The sequence below is a fragment of the Thermobia domestica genome, chromosome 6 (assembly GCF_964235325.1).
Source record: "Thermobia domestica chromosome 6, izTheDome1.hap1.1, whole genome shotgun sequence".
Taxonomy (NCBI): Eukaryota; Metazoa; Arthropoda; class Insecta; order Zygentoma; family Lepismatidae; genus Thermobia; species Thermobia domestica.
In genome coordinates this window covers 185,463,881-185,490,197 of record NC_137459.1, presented here as the reverse complement: position 1 = coordinate 185,490,197, position 26,317 = coordinate 185,463,881, and the positions used below count along the sequence as shown (strand labels likewise).

General features: G+C 36.2%; 1 protein-coding gene across 2 annotated transcripts in view; it reads left to right on the top strand.

The window, feature by feature from the left end:
* LOC145688357 (uncharacterized) overlaps positions 1-26,317 on the top strand; it is a 154,122-nt gene that overhangs the window by 8,163 nt on the left and 119,642 nt on the right. Inside the window, exon 2 of one of the 2 annotated variants that reach the window (XM_081762504.1) lies at positions 25,249-25,299. The exons of the other annotated variant lie outside the window; for it this stretch is intronic. Coding sequence (XP_081618630.1) covers positions 25,249-25,299 — 51 coding nt within the window. The remainder of the gene's footprint in view (positions 1-25,248; positions 25,300-26,317) is intronic. 2 annotated transcript variants of the gene reach the window in all.

Below are 26,317 nucleotides of genomic sequence, written 5' to 3'. Positions count from 1 at the left end.
CCCTTAACAGTGAAATTTTCGTACATTACCAAATTTTCATAAGATTTCTTTTTCTCTCCCAAATATATTTATGAGGAAAGAAGAGGAAGAGAAAATTACTAGATTTGTTGGTGAACGTACTAGAACACTAACTAGATCTAGTACGAAAGTACTAGTGCTGGTCACACTGGTCTTATATCCATTGTTTACAGTAAAATAGTTTCCAACGAAACAGAACTGTTATTTTTCAGCGTATTGGATAACTCACTGTACTGGTACTAAAACTTTATATTCTGTCTTCTCGGAGTAGATTACATTTCGATACAGATTCCTTACAGGGTTTGCCCAAATGGGCCCAGCCCGAAAAAAAACACTGGGTTTTTTCGGGTTGGACCCACCTGAAAAAACCCGCCTTAAAACCCACCTGGGTTTTTGAGCTTTTTGTTAATATATTATTGCTACAACTAGGTTGATCACATTGAAAGTGATTTTTATCAAATTTTGGACTTTCCTCGGGCGAATTAAATGCTTTCACGTTATGGTATACAACAACATTCTACATAAGGCCTTTATAAAGTTCTGAATGCACTGAATAAATGAAAAAAAAACTTACCTTAGCTTGAGATAATTATATAACAAATTAATGTATTTATTATGCTTATAGCCTATTTGAAAACAAATGCAATTTTATATTTTAGAAAATACTTTCCGTAAATAGGGTGCTCGCCGACTCGGCTATACCGAGGGACGTTATCCCTCATAGGGGACACCGGGGCACATTGTCACAATTTTCACGTTTTATTTTCTTGTGATGCTCGTCTAAGGCCGAAAATTATAATTTTTAGTATACACATACTTTATTATCTTGTGCATAACATATATTTCTCTGTCCAATGTAACTCGCTCTGAACTGGACTTATGTACTATGTTTTATGATCAATACAGTTGTGACAATGTACCCCATATGCGGGGTAAGTTGTCACAATATATGGGGCAAATTGTCACATGTTATTCTTGTAGCACTTTCCAGAAATTGGTAGATATTATTGATGCAACTATTACTAATGCGAAAAGACTGTACATGTTACCAGCATTAAATACTTAGCGTCTGAAAGACAATCAAAAAATCATTAAATGAAAGGGGAAACTATATTAGTTAAATAGGTAAAAAAAAATAGGGGGACCTTGTGATTGTTGAATCAATATTGGACCACTCTTAAAACTGTCATATATGTCTTGGGCTCCATAGCTTATATTTTCTCAACCTAAAAGATTTATTGTTACATCAAGCTTTGTAGGAAAACCAAAACGGCCATGAAAACAGAACTAACTCATAGCTAAGGAATCAAAACTACAAACTGAAAGGTCATAACAAAATGACGAAATTATCAAATCATAGCCTACTTCTCCAATAGGCCAACACAAAATTAACCAATTGCATTTAAGTTGTTTCTGATTATCTTATATATAAAAGAGAACGCACAAATCCTTTGTTCCCTCATCACGCTAATACGGCTGAACCAATTTCTTTCATTTTTGGGGGGTTATTAGGATTTGGACCCTAGATGGTTTTTATCATATCACTTTAATTTTTAATTACCAGTGTCTTGAGATAATTGACCATTCAAGTGTCCATAACGTACAAATCCTTTGTTAGTTCATCATAGGTAAAAATAAACGTATTTATATGCAACCCGCATGACCGTGTCACTCGGCGGGTTAACATAAATGACAGGCGATATAATGTTAACATTTACTGCAATCTACTATGGTTTTTATCATATCACTTGAAAGCGAAAAAGTAAAAATTATCTAAGTAACAAAGTTTATTGCGTTCCGGGGTGACCGCAGCGAAGCGGGGCGGGTTAACATAAATGACAGGCGATATATACTATTGGAAATTTCATGACGGCCTTAGGGTGAGGTCCAGAAACTTGACCTATTACCCTTCTCCGCCCATTACATGGTAGTGAAACAGATATTTTTTCCGAAATCCGATGTTGCCAACAAATTCGAACTCCATGACAGCTCTCAGCTAAAATAGGAGGGGGTGAGTAAAAGCTGATCTCCGTTACTTGAGTAAGGAGTGGAATGTTTTAAATGTTTTGGCGAAGAAAAAAGTAGCCTGGAAGCTGCGAGTCCTTCGTGTTGTTTTGTTATTTGACACTTCCAACAGAATATCTTTCTTCTTCCGTTAAGGAGCGAATCATATTTCCTGCCAGTTGGTCAATGTTTGTTCATCTCCCTGTTCTCTGTATAGAAAGAATGAAATAAACAAAGAAGGCAAGAAACACATTTTGGACTGTGCATTTTTTTAAAAGATAAACATGAATGCATCTATTGAAAAAAAAAAACACGAGGAAGATTTTAATCTATATAAAAGTATCTTCAATTCTAGTCGAATAATAATATCTGAAATGCATGATGAATTAACTTTCTCATTTACATAATAGATAAGGCAACAAGATATCAAAAATTTACAAACAGTGTATTTCAATTATATTTTACATTTTATTAAATTACATTATTTTTAATTATTTTATTACATAATTACACTATATTTTACATCGATTATTTTTATAGAATTCTTCACTAGAGCATAGGCCGTCTAAATTAATTTTCTTTTACTGAGTTTTCCTCATGACACCGGAAGAACATAGGCATAATATTAAATTTTCTTCTTTCTCTTCGGTATTTGATAGTGTTATGTATAGGCCACGGGGTTTAGATCGAGTTACACAGGATGACCATGGTTAGTTATTAGCGGAACAACTATTCTCATCTATTATATTATTATTATTGCTGAGAGGTATTTACGTATTTAATAGTGATCTAGGTATAGTTTGAATGAATTTTAACATTATAATGAGAAATGGGGAAATATTTTGGAAAGGATGCTGACAAATAATAAGTAAAAGGTAGTATCTCACAATTCGTTTGAGAGGAAAACGAAAATCGTGGACAATTCTGTCAAGATTTCTCGTTGCATAATTCTGTAAACTTTCCAATTGTAGTGTGAAATTTAGCACCAGGAAATATTTATTATTTTACTATTATAGTTAATTTAATATGCTTTGTTTCGGATTGATTCCCGATCAAACAGAATTTTCAGTTTTTAATCTACATCTTTAGATAATTGAATTAAGAAAGAGGGAACCTTGGCCTAGAACAACAATAAAGAAAGCAATGTGATCACCACACATGACACAACTTGCCTTCGTTGTAACATTAAATTATTATTTTTATTACCACTAATCATAAAATTATTTATTAACTGGCTGAAGAACCGGCGTTCACGGGAAGAGTAGATTTATGGAGAATATTTGAAATGTTAATCATATTTGAACCCTTTTTTCGCATTTAGAACAGGTATTTAAATGGAAATTAAATTATAAAAGGTTAGGCCACCCAAGTGCTATTTTCAAAAATTGATTTTAAACTGTTTAACAGCTTTTGACATATTTTATATTTGAACCCTTTCCCCCTAGGATACGCCTTTAATGAAAGTGACATGAAAGAAATCCGACTCCAGTCAACTGTTACCTACATTGCAAAATCCATTTGAAACAATCTATCCGTTTTTCTCATGATGATGACAAATAACATCATTTTGAGTGTGGAGGACACATACCTCTTAGGAAACTCATTATAATGAAAGAGATCTGGAAAGCCCAGTTTGAGCCAAGTGCTAATGTTCCAAAATTCTTTCCAAACGGCTCAGCAGTTTTCTCGTGATGATGAGAAGATAGTCTCGATGTCTTCTTTACAAAATTTTCTTTTTACTTTCGAGTGACGATAGGAAATAAAAAAGTATAGCAATCATAAAAAAAAAAAAAAAATAGATTTAAACGGATTTGTACGTTAGATGATCCCTACATGTCTCAAAACGGAGTTCTGTTCGTCCCAGTGAAAATATGTTCGGTTGCCTAGAGGGCATATCTACGGATCAGCGTATCGAGACATAATTTTAAACTTAAGGTTTTTTACAAGATTCTCTAGCGTCATTTTCCAATTTTCTTAACACCTCTAAAACTACGAGTAGTTTACTGAAAGATGAAAATCAAAATTTGTGATATTCTCAAAAACTACTCTAACGAATTTCTTTTCGTGTTTCATAAATCATTTGGTAGAGCGTTCACCTCCGGTGCTCGGGATCCTGGTTCGATCCCAGCTCGCGCCGTGTGGACTTTGTGGTGAACAAACGTCGTGCTCGTGGGTTTTCTCGGGGTTCTCCCGTTTCCTCCCACTTTCTTCATTCCACCATTTCATGCATTTCTCATCTTCACCGTCTCCTTTAGCCTAACCGGCTTATGCGTGGGACGTAAAACTTAAAACATCAGTAGCGTAGCCAGGATGTGTGTTTGGGGGGGACAAGTGCTGTTATAGGTACATATAGAGGAATTACAAACAAAAATATATAAACATAAAATATATAAAAAATTACAAACATCAAAGTACCAAAGTACATTGTCGGACCTCTTTGGGGGGGCTGCCCCCCTTCCCTACGCCACTGGGCAACATGAGATCAGAAATTTATGAATAATGTATTTTAATTATATTTTGCATTTTATTACATTATATTCAATTACTTTATTACATAATTACATTATACGCGTATTACATCGATTATTTTTATAAAATTCTACACCAAAGCATAAGTCGTTCTAATTAATTTTCTTGCATTATATGCGATGTGGCCGTGTACTTAAAAATCTTTCATTTCTTTTTTTTTTTTTTTTTTAACTAGCATTAACACAAAATAGAGCATGTACCTTTCGTTTGCGAGGGGGAGAAAAGAGCAAAATGGAATCCCAAATCCACGGCAAGGGGGAAAAAGAAAGAGAGGAAAGTGACCTCTTAAACCCACATGTGTAAGTCATAAATCAGAGTATAACAGAGACCCAAAACTATGGCAACGTTGGTGGATACACATTTACTTACAATGTCACTAGTAATGGGATACGAGTGTTCGGACATTGCCGAAACCACCCACGGAGAGTTTTCTTGTTCTTGCGACGAGAATAATGTTAACATTTACTGTAATCTTCTATGGTTTTTATCATATCACTTGAAAGCGAAAAAGTAAAAATTATCTAAGTAACAAAGTTTATTGCGTTCCGGGGTGACCGCAGCGAAGCGGGGTGAACGCTGCTAGTAGTTTATGAATTGCAAAGAATTCCTCTGACAGGACTACTGTATAGCTAGAAGAGGAGTAAATATTATTACAAAGTTTAGTTGCTTTTATTAGTACGCACCGCAAACTAATTTAAAAATGTTTATCCTTTTGCTTCTACAAAGTACCATACCTGGAGATCATTGTCAGAGTCACAGTTAATACACACGCAAAACAAGTTCTGCTTCCCTCAGTTTTCGTAGGCCGATTCCGTACATCGAATGCACTGAATCCACTTCTCGCTACATGTACTCGTACTGTATGGATCGCCATAAACTAAACACAATGTATCGTCGTTCTCTGAGGAAGAATCGCAATCTTCTTTGGACCTTCGTTGACATTGTTTATAGGTGCAAAACTATTTCCTTGGGGAGTTCTTATAGCAAGATCATCACCATGTCTTTTCAGAAATACCGGATACCAGTCTGGGCCAGCAATGGCCTTTTCATTCCACGACTATGGGCATTTCAATCCTAGCGCTTTTGCATAGTTGTAAGCCAAATCGCAAACCTGTTTTGTAGTCAGCCCAAATTATATGTGCGAAGCTTGTTTTGGTATTATACTAGTAATTCTTCCTAGTATTACGAAGAGTAACCTAATGTAAATGAGCATTGGCCGAACTGTAGTTCGCCATCTGTAACACGTGCACAGAATCTTGCCAATGTTCTGTAGTGGACATGAAGTTCTTTGGCAGCTTTAGGCCTACGTATTGATATGGGGTTGTTATTTCTTTTCATAGCTCTTGCTGCAACCAGTAGATCTTCCATTGGTGGTGCTTTCCTCTCTATCTTTCTTTTGTATATTCTCACTGTCTGCGAAACAGAGTGGGGCACATTGTCACAGTGACAACATGCCCCGTCTTATTTGTGACAACTTGCCCCACGCGTCGCCATTACTCTTTTTACAAAATATCTATACCAAACGACAAGATTAGGCGCATTCAAAGTAGCACACTATGAAGCTCTATTTGTAACCTACATAACATACACAAAAATATTTGCTTCTACCGCTTTCACGAACACACAAAACAGCAATTTCAGGACTCGGAAAATTTACTTGGAAAACACACACAGTTCAACTGACGCAGCACCGTTGTTCCCGCGCATCTCCAAATGAGTAGAGTTAGTAGTGACATCTAGTAAGTAAACAAGAAAGCAGCACCGGCGCGCTAATATTTTCGCTTTTTTCAGAATTGCTACTGTGACAATGTACCCCGGTCTCCCCTACGTTTGACGAGTTTAAAGCCATATGTGCTGGTACTACCAGTAAATATGTAGTGCATTAGTAAAACTATTAGTATTATTTCTTACCTTTGATGGTAGCACAAGTATTCTTCAGTAAAATTTAGCTTTCCAACAATAACAGTTTAGTTCAGTTATTTGTTGGTATTCTTCAAATAAGCATTCTTTAGAATCAACACCAACAATAGCGTAAACATTTTTGTCCAATTTAAGAAGCTTAAAGCTCAGAGTTCCGAAAACTACGTAACACTTACTACTTCAAGTGCTGAATTCAAACTTCAGTACTAGTGGAAGTTTCGATGTACAGTAAAGAAAGCTGCATTTTCGAGGGGGGAAAAAGTTGCGAAAGAAATGCTCGGGAAATTCCCGCGATTGAACGCACAAAGCATCGGAACTGAATAGTTCAACAATAAAACTATTTCTTTTACGCTGGAAGATATATAATTTCATTTAAGACATTTTAAACATTTACTTTATAAAATATGAATTATATCTTTGTTAATTGTCTAAATTAATTTTCTGGAAAGAAACGTCTTGCAACAAATGCTCGGGAATTTCACCTAATTGAACGCACAAAATATCGAAAGTGACTTTCAAATAAAACCATTTATTTTACGGTTAAATTAATATATTTGGTATTCATATTTGGCAGACGTCACTGAGGCTTCTGGGATGATTCGATCTACATTTGTTCGTTCGTCTGCCTGTACCACACATACTACAGGGCACCACCTTCGATGTTTTAAGTTTAAATTTTCAGGGTACAAGCACGAGACATTAAATTTCCAGTATAGATTTTGGCGGCATACCAGTGTACAATTTCAAAATGGTGGCTTTAAAACAAAATAGCTGGTATCCACGCTACAAAGTGCAATTTTCGGTCTATTAAGTTGAAATTTTTAGAATATAAGCATGAGACACACTAAATTAGCTGTATATATTTTGGCGGCGATCTAACGTAAAATTTCAAAATGGCGGCCATTTTTTCAAAACAGCAGCAAATAGAAAGTTGTTGTAAGTTGTGACAATGATAATCTTGAAATATAAATCACATTTTAACACTTTTACCCCAAAGACATTGAAATATTTCGAAAAAAAACAATTATACCCGAAAAAACCCGATTAAACTCGAAAAAACCCACATGGGCCCAGGTGGGTTGGGCTTTTTCAAAAAAACCCTGTTTTTTTCAAACCCTGATTCCTTAGTAGTAAGTTAAAATCTGATGATTTTTTTTTATATATATAAATTTAATTTTTGTAATTATACATGAAGGTTGATGTCATTACCAACTTCCCCCTCTAGAAAGCACAAAGGGAATGAGGTTCCGGAGAAGTGTTCAGAGGTGCCTGGGAATTCCCTCCCCCCCCCCTTCCTTCGATTACCACACTGATTGTAGTACGGCAAATTATGAATGCATTAAAATATCAATTAATACTTTCGACACAGTGGATACTTTCAAATATCTTGGATCAGTATTACCAGATCAAAATCATACCCACAAAGAAATTAAATGTCGACTGAAATCAGGAAATTATTGTTGTTATTCAGTTCAAAATATTTTGTCGTCGCGAATGCTGTCAAGGAATTTAAAGCTTAAAATATATAAAATGATAATCATTCCTGTTATGCTTTATGGTTGTGAAACATGGTCGCTTACGCTGAGGGAAGAACGCAGACTGAAATTATTAGAGGAACTACATAATTTATACGGTTTGTCAAACATCGTTAGAGTCATCAAGTCTAGGAGGCTCAGGTGGGCAGGTCATGTAGCCAGAATGGAAGAAAGTAGGAACGCTTTCAAAGTTTTAATGGAAATCCAATCGGTAAACGTCCATTAGGAAAACCTAGGCCCAGATGGGAGGACAATATTAAGATGGATCTAGCAGAAATGGGAATACAGAGTAGAAACTGGATTGAGTTGGATAAGGACAGAGGTCAGTGGAGAGTTTTTGTGGCCATAGAGAAAGAGAGAGAGAGAATACATTTAAGTTAAGCACAACAAACATGAGTGAGTGGTTAGCTTTCGCGCTTCTATCGTGAAGTCCAAGATTCAACCCTGCATTCGACCATTTGACAAAAGTTTTTCTTAATTCCATCTGGGAATGTAGAGATAGTGCGTGTACTGTAAGTCCCGGCCGACTTCCTTTCTAATAGTTTTTAAATCTTTGTTATTACTAATTACCAGCAGTGATGGATTTGCGAAGAGTGTTAGGGTGGGGATGTCTTTCGGATTGGAGCCTCTACCACGAAATTACGGAATTTCTAAAACGAACTAAATATTAGTTTTGCTTTACTCATAAACTTCAAGCTGTCCTCAAATAAAAAAAAGGAAAAATAGGAATTTATGGAAAAAACAAACATTTTTCAGAAAAAACCCTCCTAAATATTTTTCTAACTCCGATATTGGTTATTTCTATCAAATGGTATGCAGGGTTGGGTCCGGAAGATTATTGTTAAATCATTGCTACAGTATAACGGAAATGTGGAAGTACGCTCTGACATATATATTGAAAAACGTACGCTCTGATGGATATATTGAAAACATAAGTTTAATTATGTGCTAGAAGCTAGAATACTAAGCTCTAAGAAATGAAACACGGATGACTAAAAAGAAATGATCTAGAGAAGAAAAAAAATGTCGATAATTCAGAAGTTTAAATAAAGTTAATTAGCTTCTAAAATTGCCCTCAAATACTACGTACTTTGTTTACTTTGATTCATAAACTATGTGCTCCATCCATCATGATGGTGAATTCCAGAGCGAAATATAGCATTTAGGTCATGGAATCTTATTTAACTTTAGAGTATACTATAAGAAAGCTATTTAAACAGAAAAATCATGAAAATGAAAAAAAGCCAACATTTCCAAAATTCTCGTTTTTTTTTTTCAAAAAAAAACCCGGCCTCTTATGTGCAAAAAACCATCGATTCAAAAAAGCCGGCTTTTGTGCATCTCTAGTAAGTAGGCCAATTTTTCGTAACGTAAATAACCTAGCTTAACGTTAAACGATCAACTTTGTATTTCTGATCGTTTGACTGAGAGTTTCTGCATTTCAACCACTTTGGTAATGTACGTTTTGAGGAAATGGGAAATTCTCAGATAACCTACGAATGCTGTTTTCATCACATACTTTCATGATCTTGTGTCGATCCAGAGGCCGCTTAGCACTAGAAGCGAACAAGTCTCCATGGTCCTTCAGGGGAATTCTGCAATGTTACTATGTAATTAATTTCATTCAAATACACTTCTAGTTTATTGTCTAATGTTACGTAAACCACCTCTTCTGATTTATTTATTAATTTTACCATTGGATGAAACATATAATTTTGTTATTTTCTGTACCAACGGAAGTGAAAAGCACTTGATGTTGCATTTCTTGGGCCAGACACTATTACTACTAGATAAAATTGCACCCCCCCCCCCCTTTATTATAATGTTTATAGGTCAATGTATTGTAAGTTTCGTATGTAGTTCATTTTTTTAGGATCATCCGTAAACAAACGATACTGGAAGTACGTTATGCTTGCAGCGGTACTAAACTGAAGTCATTAGTTTTATGCAGGGGTGCCATTTGGGGATGACGGAAGGAGGAGAATACTAAGATATTCGTATTGGTTCATTGGTCGCTCAATGAATACCAATTCTCTGTGCCCCTTTGTGGAATTTAGCTTCACATCATAAATTATTCACAACGTCTTTTAAATTTTTTGTAAATTTTGTTCATTTAATTCGTGATTGTGCTTTTACGTGTTTTTATATCTGCATCTGTGAGCAGACATTGAATATCGATTCATTGTGAAAATTACTTCATTTAACTTTTTTGTTTCTTTGTTTGTTTTTCGCGTTACTTAGCGAATGTCCTCCGATAGTAAGTTTTCTGTGGATAGTTTAATTCCTTTCAGTTTTCATACTATCACTGGCTGTTTTACCACTAGTTCCGGGGCTTTCTATAAAAGTGTAAAATATGTAAGGAAATTGCAGAAATATTCCCAGTGAATACCCAATATATACACAGCAGAACTTTCATTTTTTATTTAGCTTACAATTCAATTCAGGATTTTCTGCACAATATCAAGGGTTCAGATGGTGTATTAAATAAAACCAGAATCTCGTGATGGAGAACGTGTGGAGAAACACTAGAAAAATCGTGTCGTTTATTGTGTATTTATCCTCAGTTTTATTTACTATTCTGTCACCTTTGTTAAGAGTGTTGGTTAATTTTCGAATTTTTTTTTAAAAAATCAGATTTTACTTTGTTAAAAAAGTATGTATTGACTGCATACAAAATCTTTGTCAGAATATGTTGCACTGGATATTGAATAGAGGAAATATTAAAAAAGGACGCCTACAAAAGAAGAGGGTTCAAAATTTTTAGTTGTACTAGCCTCAAGGATTGCACTGAAACACGAAAATTCTCTTCTGTAAAACTTAGATTCTGTTCTCTACCAACGGTGCCTTGTAGGGTGAGAATGCACGTTCTTCGTAGCATGATGCCATTGGAGTAAATCTAAAATATAGGGCCTACTACATCTGCAGATGTCAAATCTTCCTGAATACTTTACAAAGGTGATCTTCCGTTAGTGCTCAGGACACCGGCGATGGTGGTTAAAACGCAATATGCAGGATTGTTGATCAAGATGGCTCTTAATCTATCTCTAACCAATTCCGCTGTTTTATCTCCTCAATGTTTACAACCTCGTTTTCACTTCCTCTGTAGTTTGACCGGGGTCATGCACATTTGTCTCCAATCACTCAATGACGGCACGAGGAACACGAAATTTCAGAAGTGTAAACAATATCGTTTTTCAGTTTTGTACCTTGAAGTAACTGCTGAACAGCACTAATAGTTGCGGCACCTTTTATTTCAAAACCTGCAGCTGCTTCGGAAAGAATGTTTAGAGTGGAGCAGTAATATTAAACTCTGAGAGCTATATTCACCACCGCGCCACCACTGGCTGCAGCTGCAAAGGAATATCTGGTGCAGCTTCTTTTAGTGCTTGGCATCATGATGCGCACTTTTTTTTTTTTTTTTCTTCACGTTTGACACAATCGATCAACATTGGGATACCTTGATCAGGTTTCTTTACATAGCCTATTAAGTCCATGTGCCAGCCAGGTTATGTGTACCACTTTCGGATATAGAACGTATAAGACTTTTCCTGCCTTCAGCATAAACCTACAAATCTGTTGTAAAACGTGCTTATCGCGCGGAACACCGTAAGTTTGAAATACAACTAGCGATTGTTGAATGATTCACCTTCTCCAGTTGTTCAACGTACATAGAGAATATATTCCGTTTCTAGAATACCCAACACAACATTAGTTATGGAATGCCCGCAACAGTTTGTCATTTTCTCCACTGATAAACACAAGTTTTTGTTTTCACTATGTCCCAGATTATCTATAGAATTTCACTGTATATGTTTTCCTCGTAGGCCTTCTTAAGCGTGAATTCGTGAGGAATTTCCGTGTTATAGTACTTATGAAGAAACTTGCGAAGGAATAGTCTTTTCAACTTCCACAAAGAAATACCAGATGCGATTAATGTTTTGCACAGGTCCTTGAAGAAAGAAGACAGTCGACTACCCTGAGCTGGGACTGCATGCTGAAACAATACCTGAGTTACGTTCGTTTTCCTCCTTTCTCAGTTGCTCTTGTACTTCGCCGTGTCTGGATGCTTCAAGACTCAAGACCTCTTTGAATCCCACAAATATTTCGCATAGCCTGCGAAACAAAATTTTGTTACCTATGGAAGAAATGTCACTACCAATATCCTTAACATAACCTTTCAACTTTAACATATCTGATTTCTTTACACGAGCCATCGTAATCAACTCGAACTATTGCACCGCTGAGTTGACCACTGATTCTGGATTTTCTCTAATGCTGCTACAGTTGTTTCATCAAACCATACTTACTTAGCATAAAAAGAGTGCCGCTGCGTTAGCCAGATATTGTTGTTATTTGTTATCGACGAGCACAATAAATCTTAAAATTTTTTCTCGACGCAGGCCTCTTTATCGTATTATTGCTAAAATCAGTCTGCCGACTACCTACGAGTTTGAGACAAACAACTGTACTTTAACGAAATAGATTGATTTCAGTTTTCTTTCACTGTTGTAAAATGGAAAAGAGAAATGTTAAACAGCAGTCCAAATTGGTTTAATTCCTTGCGGGTGATTATTGTGTATGCGTACATAAATGAAGGGCGAAGTTTACGTCATGCAGGCTCGGACAGTTACACAGACGTTATGGAAGTTTTCAGTTTCGAGTATCTCAAAATAAGTGCGTAACAGGATTTGCCCAAGTGAGCCCAGCCCGAAAAAACCCACCTGAAAAAACCACCTGGGTTTTTTAGCTTTTTGTTAGTACAACTAAGGTGATCCCATTGAAAGTGACTTTTATCAGATTTTGGACTTTCCTTGGGCGAGTTAGATGCTTTCACGTTAAGTGATACAACAACATTCAACGTTACACCTTTATAAAGTTCTGAATGCATAGAATGAATTTAAAAAAAAAAAAAAAAAAAAAAAAAAAAAAAAAAAACTTAGCTTGAGATAATTATAAAACAAATTAATGTATGGATTATGCTTATAGCCTTTTTGAAGTAAAATATGCAATTTTATATTTTAGAAAATACTTTCCGTGAATAGTGTGCTCGCCGATTCGGCGATGCCGAGGGATGTTATCTCTCATACGTTTGATGGGTTTAAGGCCATAGGTGCAGGTACTACCAGTATATATGTAGTCAGGGTGGCCACTCACCTGGAAAACCTGGAAAACCGGGAAAAGTCAGGGAATTTTTTAATTCTGGAAAAGTCAGGGAAAAGTCAGGGAATTTTGATGAAAAACATGGAATTTTTACTCGGGGAAAAATTTACGTTCTGCTGTATTCATAGCCATTTAGCCGGTTTATTTATATACAAAATAGCTTTTTGGTCGCTGGGGGCTTCGGCCCCAGGTTTCTCCTTCGTTCCAGGTTTCGTTTATCTAACTCTGCTGGTTTGGGCTGCGCATACTTTCTTCATATTCTTTTGTCATTTAGTGCTGCCCATGAATTGAGCTGGAGCGAAATCGGGACCATTTTGTAATTAACACACTTGTTTAGTTCGATGGCTGCTTGATTTTCAAACTGCATCCCGTTTTGGTAGTCACGTGATTAATATAAAGGCTAAACAATAGTTGAGTATTTCTGCCGGAAGAGTTCCGAATATGTGTCGAATTCCACAAAATGTGTGGAATTTTGGTTAATGCGTGTATTTCTATGTGGAATCAAAAACTGTGTGGATTCCACATGCATTTGTACTCAGTGGCGGCAGTACTTTTTGCGACACACGATTAATTGGCCATGCTTTTGTTTTTACAGATATTTGACCTTTTGACCACCGATTTGAAGTAATGGCATTCCCCTCCCCCCTAGAAGAAAATTGTTCAAGTTTCGATGGATGGCCCACATATTAACTTCAAATTTTTAAGTGACCTGCAGAAAGATCTTGCAAGTTCACCTTCAGATCCAATTCTTCTTGATATTGGAAGTTGTAGGCTGCATACTATGAATTGTGCTTTTAAAGCTGCCATGCAAGCAACAGGTTGGAAATTAGAAGAATTCCTAAGGGCGTCTTATAATTTATTCAAAGACGTTCCAGCTCGTCGTGCAGATTACATAAGATGCACAAGGTCTTCTGTGTTTCCGAAAAAAATTTTGCAGCATTAGATGGACAGAAAATTCAGTCGTTGCTTGCCGGGCGATGGAAATATTACCGAACGTAAAGAAATACGTACAGTGGGCTGTTGATGAGAAGAAAGTACCACAGTGCAAAAGCTTTGATACTGTAAGACATTTCACAAATGATAACCTGATTGGTGCAAAACTTGGCTTTTTCACAACATTAGCAAAAACTGTTGAACCTTTCCTGCGTGAATTTCAGGGAGAAGCTCCATTAGCTCCTTTCCTTTACAACTTGCTCCAGGCCATAGTATTATCTGTTGCAGGTCGTTTTGTGAAAGATAGTGTTTTGGAAGGCCGGCCATTGGTTAAGATTGATTTCAATAATAGCGAAAACTTAAAGCCAGCCAAGTTTGTAAACATTGGGTACACATCAAAGGATGCTATACGAAAAACCAATACCGTATCGGATAGACAGACTCTTGAATTTCGACAAGACTCGCGCAGGATGTCAGAAATTCATACTGAAAATAATGGACAGGTCACCTCTAAAATTCAACCTGGCAAGAGCAATTTCTTTCCTGGATCCAAGAGTGTTTGTTATGGATGACACTGTAGCTGCAAAGAGATTGTCCAATTGGCTAGAAATTGTAGTATCCAAAAATTGGATTTTAAGAACATTAGCTGATGAAATCCAAGGTGAATTCAAAGTTTTTGCTAAAAATCATCTTGTATTGGAAGCAATGAGGAATTATGACAGGAAAAGTAAGAGATTAGATGACCATTGGATGGAGATGCTGCATTTAGGCGTATGCTCAATACATATGACTGATTTTGTGAAATTTCTCCTCATTTTATCTCATGGAAATGCTAGTGTGGAAAGGGGATTTTCAATCAACAAAGAATGTTTAATTGAAAATCAAAGCGAGTTGAGTCTAATTGCACTCAGGCAGGTACATGATAAAATTTCAGCTGTGGGTGGTATTGATAAGTTTCCAATTACAAAGAGGGTTGTCCATGCTGCCCGCAATGCTCATGGAGTATATGTTGAGTCTTTGAGGAATCAAGAAGAGGAAGAGAAGAAACAGAAGAAGAGAAATGCCATTAATGATAAAGTTATTGAACTCGAGGCGAAGAAAATGAAGTTGTTGAATGATGTCAAGGAGAAACTGTCTGCAATTGATGATGAGATTATTGGTTTGAAGTCTTAAAACATTTAAGTGGATGTGGTCTTAACTTCAGTTTGATTTTAGTGAACTGCAAATCTGTGATTTGAGGTTTTAAAACATTTCAGTAAAGTAGTGTTCGTTCCAGTAATTTGTGTTTTAATAGTGGACTGTAAGTGTGTGTACTTTTGTAACTAGTATTAAGCTTAAGGTTGGAAAGCGATAGGGATAGACATTCCTCTTCTCGTTCTGTGCAGCAGTTGGTTACAATGGAGTGGAAACACATAGGAGAATTGAAAATTAGGCAAATAAGTGATTAAAATTAGACTATTTATCTTCGCTAGTGTTTTTTGTGATTCTTTTTTAAATAATGATCCTCTAGTCCACATTGCATTTCACTTGTAGCTTCTGTTTAAGCTTTGAAAAACAATGATATACCAATTTTAGATCTCTCTAGAAATTTTCTGGAAAACCGGGAAAATTTCTGGAAAAGTCAGGGAATTTTGAAATTCCAAATGAGTGGCCACCCTGGTAGTGCATTCGTAAAACTATTAGCATTTTTTTTTGATTACCTTGAATGGTAACACAAGTATTCTTCAGTAAAATTTGGTTTTCCAACAACAACAGTTTAGTGCAGTTATTTGTTGCTACTCTTCAAATAAGCATTCTGTAGAATCAACACCAGCAAATAGCGTAAAAATTCTTGTCAAATTTAAGAAGCTTAATGCTCAGAGTTCCGAAAACTACGTAACGCTTACTATTTCCAGTGCTGAAAAAAATGAAATTAAATCTTCGAGTTTTACGTCCCACGATTATGCCGGTTAGGCTAAAGGAGACGGTGATTATGAGAAATGAATGATATGGTGGAATGAAGAAAGTGGGAGGAAACGGAAGAGCCCAGAGAAAACCCACGAGAAAAGTGTTTGTCCATCACAAAATTCACGCGGCGCGAGTTGGGACCACAAGCACCAAGGACCCCAAGCACCGGAGGTGAACGCTGTACCACTGAGCCACCGCACCCCCATTTCCAGTGCTGAATTCAAACTTCTGTACTAGTGGAAGTTTCAATATACAGTAAGGAAAGCTGCATTTTCGAAGGAAAGGAAAAAAAATTCTCGAAAGAAGTGCTCGGGAAATTCCCGCAATTGCACGCACAAGGCATCGGAAGTGAATACTTCAACAATTAAACTATTTATTTTACGCTCGAAGATATTTAATTTCATTTAAGACATTTTGAAACGTTTACTTTATAAAATATGAATTATATCTTTGTTAATTGTTTTAAATTAATTTTCTGGAAAAAAACATCTTGCAACAGGGACGTCGTTAGAGGGGGGAGGGGTCGGGAGACGCGTCTCCCCAGATTTTTGTCAAATACAATTAAAGAAACAGACAATTTTGTATATATAACTTTTGTTGTAAAGAGGATTTTGATTTTGATTCCCCCCCCAGATTTAAAAAACTACGACGCCAGTGCTTGCAATAAGTGGTCGGGAAATTCCCGTAGTTGAACGCACAAAGAATCGGAAGTGAACTTCCAACAAATAAATCATTCATTTTACACTGGAAAATATTTATGTCGTATAAGACATTTCGAAACATTCATTTTATAAAACACGAATTATATCTTTGTTTTAAATTAATATATTTGGTATTCATATTTGGTGAACGCTACTGAGGCTCCTGGGATGATTCGATCCACATTTGTTCGTTCGTCTGCCTGTACCACACACACACTACAAGGTACTATTTTCAGTCTTTTAAGTTTAAATTTTCTGGGTACAAGCACGAGACACACTAATTTTCCTGTATAGATTTAAGCGGCATACCAACGTAAAATTTCAAAGTGGCGGCCATTTAAAGAAAATAGCGGGTATGCACGCTACAAAGCGCAATTTTCGGTCTTTCACGTTGAAATTTTCAGAGTAGAAGCACGAGACACTCTAAATTAGCTGTATACATTTTGGCGGTGATCAAACATAAAATTTTAAAATGGCGGCAATATTTCAAAACAGCAGTGAATAGAGAATTGTTGCAAGTTTTGACAACAATAATCTTGAAATATAAATCACACTTTTACCGCAAAGACATTGAAATATTAAATAAAAAAGAAAAAAAGAAAAGAAAGAAATTAAACCCGAAAATACTCGAAAAAACTCATATGGGCTCAGGTGGGTTGGGCTTTTTTTAAAAAAAACAAAAAAAAAACGGGTTTTTTCAAACCCTGGTGTGTAATAAAGATAAGGAAAAATATTTTAAAAAGCAATTATATGGAAGAAAACTACGAAATCATAGATAAATATGTCATCTTGGCTGAAAGGAAGAGGAATATGTTGTAAAAGCAAAAGAAATCGTAAAATATGTCAAATGATGTCCTATCAAATTGACTTATTTCAGTCATTCTAATTACAGACTTTGTAATTTCTGAGTATTATTTGTACTTTCCGAGCTTTAGACTCTCCCTGGAGTGTTGGTTACGGAGGATAAAAACAGGAAGAAGGAAAAACATCAGGAATTAAAATGGAACGGGCTTACCAAGGGAAGAGCGGTGCTAGAACATACTTTGTCAAGTTCAACGATCTCGCATGAAATGGTGGTGATGCAAATTGCAATATGGCGGAGTCGATTTGTACGCTCTTTTGTTCTTCAATGAAAGGTTGCCAGCTCGCGCTGTATTTTCGTTGTTATGTCAATGCTCTGCCAATTTAGTAATCATTGTTTCTCGTTCATCACCTAACCATCCTTTGTCTAATTATTATTTTTATTAATACATAAATTTTCAAATGCGAATCTTTGCCTCATTTCTGGCTCCTAATAGTGTGTTCCAGCACCGTTCTGGAACACACTATTAGGAAACGAAAAATGAAAAAGTGGGAGGAAACGAAAGAACCCCGAGAAAACCCACTCACACGGTGTCTATCCGCCACGAAGCTTACCTGGCGCAAACTGGGATCGAACCAAAGACCCAATGCACCAGAGGTGAACGTTCTACCACTGAACCACCGTGGCTCCTACTATTACGGAGAATTGTTAGAAAACGCGTAAGAGCTGAAATAATTTAAATGCTGTTTGATATAATAGGATACATATTAAATACTTATTAAAACTGTCTTACACGAAACTATCCTCAGCACACGTTCCAGAAAACATTTGCTTGATGAAAGTCACAAATTAGGGTAAAGGAATCAATCTTAATGTAGCTCATCAAGCAAATGTTGTTTTCTAAAAGAACCTGTGCTGAGGATGGCAACAATCCTTTGCTGAAACATACATAGTAGTGTAAATAAAAAAGTGCTTTGGGTAAGGCGATTTTAATAATAATTTAAATGACTGTTTTGAAGTTTTCCATTTAAAAGTATTAGGTTTATTTATACGTCCGTGGTTCTCTCGAGTAAACAAGTGATTAGAAATACTAACGAGTTTGAATTCCCACGGGCAATCATCACCTCTTAAATTCAAGGTTAAAAGCAAAATCTAAAACACAGAAGAAGAATGGAAAAGTTTCTATTAGCTGTAAGTAATTAATGAACTTCTGTTAGTGGTGTTCCTTTTTATACGACGTGTAGTTATATGTGTATTGAAAGAAAGTATTTTTAGAATAGTTGATGCAGTGAAACTATTAGCCGTATACAAAAGTTAGTACTATTTTCTGCTATATAAATCTGTTTTACCGTGTTATCGTTTTTGTATTTCTGTTGTGTTAGGTTGTATGCTCTGTGCATTTTCAAGTTTTATCTTGCTTCGTATATGCTATAACTGTCATCCATGTAGTTTGCTAGTGTGTACAATTTACTTGCTTATTTTCTTGGAGAAGAACTAAGTAACACAGAATAATTGTGTGTTTTAGTAGGAGTATTTTCCGATTTCACTATTGCGTCAGATAGTTTCTGAATAATTTCAGTTCGTAGATTTATGGAAGATTTTTTTTTTTTAATTTTACTATGCAGTGTTAAAATATACCTTTAATATTGTCATTTTTTCTTTTTTTTTAATTAGAAACAATTATATACGATGGATGCACCGTAACAAAACCAATGAGTGTAACGCTAAACCTACATAGTCTGTAGTATAGCTTGTTTTTTTGGCGGAATTCAGAAATAAAGCTCGTGAATCATTTCCGGAGGAATAGTTGACTGACTATTATTCATGGAGTACAGCAGTCGGTTGCGTCAGCGATGATGGAGGGGGAAATCTCTACTGAACACACTGCTTTGAAACCTATCGTAGATGTTCAGTAATGTTCAAATCAAGGGACTGAGCGGCCAGAAGATCTTTGAAATTCATTCTTATGTTTCTCAAACCACACCTAAATACAGTGCTGGAAATTGGTATAAAGGCAGAGGGACATTTGACAATAGATGGAGGCAAGAATGCCGAGGATGGATAAAGATGATATATTTACAAAGTAACATTGTAGACTGTACAAAATCAAAATCATATCGCTTGCTAATATGGCACTGGCACGCATAGTTTACACAAAAAGCGAAATGAGACGATTGTCGGGTGGAAATTGGTATAAAGGCACCCACCGTTACTCGTTGTTTGGCGCCCTCTACACGTTCAGCATTACTCTTGATGCCACTTTGGGAATCAGCTGACACAGTGCGATAAGAGAAGTGCGGGTGCGAACGTCTGTGAGCTTGTGTGGGCCATGCCTCGTGGAAAGTTGTTGTCCAGCGAGGAACAAGCACGTGTCTGTGCGTACAAGGACATGGGCCTGTCAAATCGGCAAATTACTAAACAGCTAAATCGTTCAAGTTATGTAATTAATAATTACGTTCGATTGGGCGCACAATACGAAAAGAACGGGAAGTATGGTAGAACATGAAAACTTTCGGAGGCTGCGAAACGATTAATTGTGCGCAAGGCAAGGGCCGGAAATATGTCATCTTCCCAAATTGTTGCTGCTTGCAACTTACCTGTCAGATCCAGAAAAGTGCGTCAAATTTTGAATCAAGATCCACATCTTATATTCAAGAAACGGAAGTGTAAACCCCCCTTTAGTGCGAAGCACAAGCAGGCGCGACTCCAGTTTGCGGAAACACATATGTCGTGGACATCCGAATGGAATCACGTTGTGTTTAGTGATGAGAAGAAGTTCAATTTAGATGGCCCGGATGGTTTTCAATACTATTGGCATGACCTTAGGAAAGAGGAGCAAGTGCAAATGAGCAGAAATTTTGGCGGAGAAAGTGTTATGATTTGGGTAGCGTTTTGTGTTAAAGGTACATCCAACATTGCATGGCTCAACACCAAAATGAATTCATCTACGTACATAGAGATGTTAGAAATAGAATTGGTGCGGATGTATGAGGAGTTAGACGATCAGAACCTGATTTTCCAGCAGGACAACGCTGCTATTCACAGGGCAGCAGCAACCCGACTGTGGTTTGAAGGTAAGGGCATCAAGGTTATGGAGTGGCCAGCGAGAAGCCAGGATCTTAATCCGATAGAAAACCTCTGGGGAATCCTTGCGCGCAATGTTTATCGCAATGGTCGGCAATTTGGGACGGTTGCTGAGTTGAAAAACGCGATACAAGAAGAGTGGTCAGCTATTCCACTGCAACAACTAACATATCTCATAAACACAATGCCGAAGCGTATATTCCAACTCATTCAGAAGAAAGGAGGGTCAATCAAGTACTGAACATCTATTTTCATTTCTGTACCGTACACTGTATTTTTATTTTTTGCCAAAGGCAATGGGTGCCTTTATACTAATTTCCACCCGAAAATGGTCTAATTTATATTTTTGTATAAACTACGCGTGCCAGTGACGTATTAACAAACGATATGCCTTTGATTTTGTGCAGTCTACAATGTTACTTTGTAAATATATCAACTTTATCCATCCTCGGCATTCTTCCCTTCTTCTATTTTCAAATATCCCTCTGCCTTTATACCAATTTCCAGCACTGTATGTCTGGCTCTGTATGTTGGCAACTTGTCATGTACAGGGATTGCGTTGTTGTTACGGGACAATATCTCTACCATAGGATTCACATTGTCATTTAATATATCAAGGTAATCACGGTCAGTAATTCGTTCTTGGAGAGTAATAATAGGATCGACGGAATACCACGAAATTGAAACTCATACCAGCACAGAGCCGCCGCCATATTTTACGGTAGAAAATAGGCAGTCCGGAATGTACGCTTCTTTCAAAATCAACAATGAGAATCTGTTGAAACAAGAAATATTACTCATCGAATCACATTACTATCATCCAACCATCGACGTACATACGACGTTTTATGATTTCGGTATCATTTTTCTCAGTACCGTGTTGGCGATGGTGATTGATCAGAAGTTTTGAAATTGCACCTGATTGTGGATATTGAAGTTACGAGGCTCTCGTTGGACTTTGATTGTAGAAGCAGGTACTTCCAGATGCTGATTGAGTTCTATAGCTTTACATCTTCAATATTCGGCGATCTGTTTCACCTAAGCTTGATTTCTATCCACTGTTCATCTTTTTGGTTTTATTTATTTATTTATTTTATACTTTGCTACGTGCCATAATCACCTTGGATATTGCTGCTCTCGATACACTTATGACACAGACATTCCTGAATACATTTGCTCTAACTAGCGGCGCATCAACAATTTTCCCTCCTTGAAAATCGGAGACGTCTTCCATTTCGCATCACCAACGTCTTTCAGCCCTCTCCGCTATTCTAGTGGTTAGTGTGTGTTTCTTTGGTAGATGTGATCCTAGGTTTGATTCTAGTGGGAGAGCACAAAAATGTAATTTCACAATCATTCACAGTCATTGATCATCTTTCTTCCTTAACCTAAAGGGCATAAGCGTGAAGCGTTAAAAAATCTTGTATATTGCATACACGAATTGAAGGGTAAGGGGAAAAAACAAGGAATGTCCATGTATGTGCTTTTTCTGGTGCTTTGCCCTATCTGTTGGTGACTCTTGGTACTATTTGACTGTATATGCTATGCATGAGTAAATGTAGAAATGTCCATGTAAAATGGGCAGAAGATTTAACTAACCCTACTCTTCTTACGCAGTTTTCAATATTAAAACGCCGTTTTCTCGAAAATGCAGTTTTTGACATTCTTCCTTTTTTTCCCTTACCCTTCAATTCGTCTTTCCTACCGTTTATTATTACTCAATACAGCTCGAGTACATATAGTCGAAGTGCAGGAATGTTCAGTCTTACTGGTACACAACATTACGGGTAGCAGTATATAGTTATTTATTATTATTATTATTATTATTATTATTATTATTATTTTGATAAATATACAGCCATTTTCGAAGTCTAAGCACCCTAGTGATTTTTCACAATTTTCCCAAGAAAATATACTGTATCCATACAGAACCCTGTTTTTAGACTTGTTTTGCAAAGTAAATACCATTGTCCACAAAAGGAAATGAAAATAAACTGTTCTGTTTCAATTGAGACAAATTTATTCAATAAGTTGCGCTCATCCAAGTGCCAATCCTTAACCTTGATATAAGCTTTACAAAATCCCAAACATTTGTTTGATCAATTTACGCAACTTTGGCGAAACTGTGCGACTCCAACAGCTTTGAAGAGCCTCTCAGATATCTTCAATATTCGTTGGCATTTCACGGACTCTCATGTGAAGTTTATTCCATAAGAACTCGATGGGTGGCAGATCCTGAGATTGTGGCCTCCATTGAATTGTGATGATGTGAACCTCTTCTTTGCTTTGCAGGTAATTACTGCTTAACTTGGAAGAATGCTTCAGGTCGTTATCACGTTGTAGTAGAAAGTTAGGGCTCAAAATCTCCGTTCCTAATGGAAAAATGAAATGAAATTTTTGAGTTTTACGTCCCATGGTTATGCCGGTTAGGCTAAAGGAGACGGTGATTATGAGAAATGAGTGAAATGGTGGAATGAAGAAAGTGGGAGGAAACGGAAGAACCCCGAGGAAACCCACGCACATGGCCGTTCCTAATGGAATTGCATGTCTCACTTAAATGTTGCGATACACGCTTTTGTCCATTATTCTGTTGATTTGAACCAAATCACCAACTTCACTGCCTATAAAACATCCCACGTAGTGACACGACCTTTTCCGTGTTTTACAGTAGGTATTTACACAGTCCTTTTCGGAAGGGCGACGTACAAACATGTGGAATTCGGAACTGAAAAGTTGAAATTTAGATTAGTCACTGCAGAGTACCGTCTTTCATTGTTGTTTTTGCCCAAGAGTACCTTTTCGCAATGTTTCCTGCTCGAATGAGTTGTTTCTTTAGTGCAACCGGACCTCCATGTCCATAAGTCTGCAAGCTTCGGACCACCGTCCTATCTGATACCGATTCGGAACAGCTCTTCCATAGTTCTGTTGCTGCTTTCGGAGCGTTTAAACATCTGTTCCGTAATGAACTTGTCCTTACGAGATGTTATTTTTTCTAGACGACCAGTTTGTTTCCATGCAATATATACAACTGCTTGTGACTGTCTTTCAAGAGTCAGATGGATTGTCCCGACTGATATCTGCAACCACTGAGCGATTTACCGCAGAGAATACTCTCTTTTCTCAAAATAACCGCTTGAGCACCTGATTTCACACTTAGTTCAAAGTTTTTCTTCCTCATTTTATAGTACTTGCATGCTCTTCACTAGTTCGCGCGAGTGAAAAGAGCACAACCGCATGCTACACATTCGCATCCAACTTTATTGATATACAATACGATTGAATAGCACACAATCAACTGTTCGTGGTAATAAACAGACGATTACTAATAAGGGTTCGTATAAACATTACTAGATGTCATTGAAACGTTCCGTCATCAAACAAAGCATGACGTTAGTTGTCTGTTCGTTATTTATCTGTGTACTGCAAATCAGTTTTCCTCAATAATTTTGTCTCAATATGAACACGATCTGCATTTTCGTATCTTTATATGAACAACGTTATTAATTTAACATACAGTTTCAATAAACAGAGTTCTGTATAGACACAATGTCTTTTATTTGAAAAATTCTGAAAAACCAGTAGTGTGCTCAGAGTTTCGACAAAGTCTGTGTGTAAAATATTCTTTTATACAGTACTATTTGATATTGTAACCACTTCTGCTTAAATGCCACACTCTTTTTCGTTCTTACATATCATAGATTCCGTTCATCTTGTAGATTCTTATTGTGGTTATTTTCTACATATTAGCATCTTCGAAGCAATAAACCCATTTCCTTAACTGTATACCTTTTTATACAAGTTCTTTGTACGTCTCCTTTATACATCTATATTTTATCAGGGAATAACAATTTTGTAATGGTGAAGATACCATTTTTTTCTTTTATTTCATTCTATGTACGATTCAAGGAAATCTTTCGTATCTGTTAGAATTGTCTTCTCAGTAATTTACTCATTTCAAGAGAAGCTTCTTTCCTCTAAGAATTATCTGTATTTTTGCCTAGCAAGTGTACAGTACGGTATGTATTGGGATGTAGAGATGTACACAATTTGGACTTCAAAGAGCAGTTACTGGAGAACAGCATATCCTTTAATTTTTATTTATTTTTTTTTTATTTTGTATGTGTATGAGTTTTTCTTAGTTTTTAAATAGAATTAATCAAAAGTAAATCCTGGTTTTTGATAGCACAGTACCTCAGTGTCAGGAGTTCCTGATTAACAGTATGACACACTGCACAGTATGAAATATTAACATAATTAAAGCGGACCAGAGTTTCTTCCAGAATCATTTGCACTTCAAAGTATTGACTGTTCGTGAAATAATATACCGTTGGTGTTTCTTTAAGTATAAATGAAAACACATAATTTTAATTTTCTACGTAGGTAAAGTAAACGCATTTGTTTAGCTTCTACATTAAAACTTCCGCTAGATACATGAAGATTTTTGTAGTAGGAAGTATCTGTGTTGAACATGTGGTTATATGGCTTGCATTAACGCCATTTTAGTAGTTGTTTACCATTAGCATGTCCACTTTTTTACTTTGTATCGTAAGTCTGCTTTGATATGAGGCTAGTTTTAATCCGTATAACAGACATTGTAACTGATTTTTTTCTGTAGATTTTCTTTCAGTTAAAATTGGAGAATGTCGGAATGGTGCCTGTGAGAAAGGTAATAACTATATTTGTTTTTAACTTTAACTTGCTTCAATTTCATAAGTACAACATATTATTTCATAAACTGCTAGTTTATATTTTACAAATTTAGACTTCTAAATAGCAAATGCTTGTTTAGGATCCTTAGTTTTTGATTTATCTTTTAATAGATTGTAATTCATTGTTCCATTGGAACTTCTATTGGTTCACCTTTTAGGATTTCCAGTTACAAGGATACAGTTTTTATTTAGTTGAATATTGTTTTTCTTTCTTTTTTTTCCCCTCTCTGTGTGTAAATTGAGTATTTGATTTTAAAAATTTAGGACACATAACCTAGGTATTGAATTGACTGTTTTGTTATGCGTTACCTCTATTCAAGAAATTTTGTTTATTGTGCGATTTATAATATTTTAGTCTTAGTTGCAAAGAGCTTGTAAGTGTAATTTTGTTCATTCTTGTCATATCTATGCTTTTGAGTCCAGTTCTTTCGGATGTCCATTTCCTAGCCTATCATTAAGGAATGACACAATACTAATAATAATAACTATGGCTTCGAATCTAACGTTACACACTACTTCTCTTTCCTCTCATATATATTTTCATTCTGCTTCTTCCTTTGCCTGATGAACTGTCAACGAAAACGCTTACAACATAGTTTTGTTTCATATGTGTTTTGTAATAGCGTATTTAACTAATTTGTGGTAAATGCATGTATACACACTTGAGACCTGTCACCTTCATTCCTAATTAATGCCGGAAATATACAAACAATATCTATCCTATTCTCGCCATTCTGGTAGCTGTAATTCCTCCGCAATCTCATTTACCTTATAAAATGAAATTTACTGTCGAGTACTGTGTGTCCAAGAAAACGATACTCCTGTATAGGCATCAACGGTTGTTACTACTATTTCAATACGAAAATTTTTTATTTAGCCGTACCCGGACACATGATACCATCAAAATTCAACCTTCAATCGAACTTTTCTTGTTTATGTCATTAAAATAAATAAATAATAATCGTGCATCCAAAC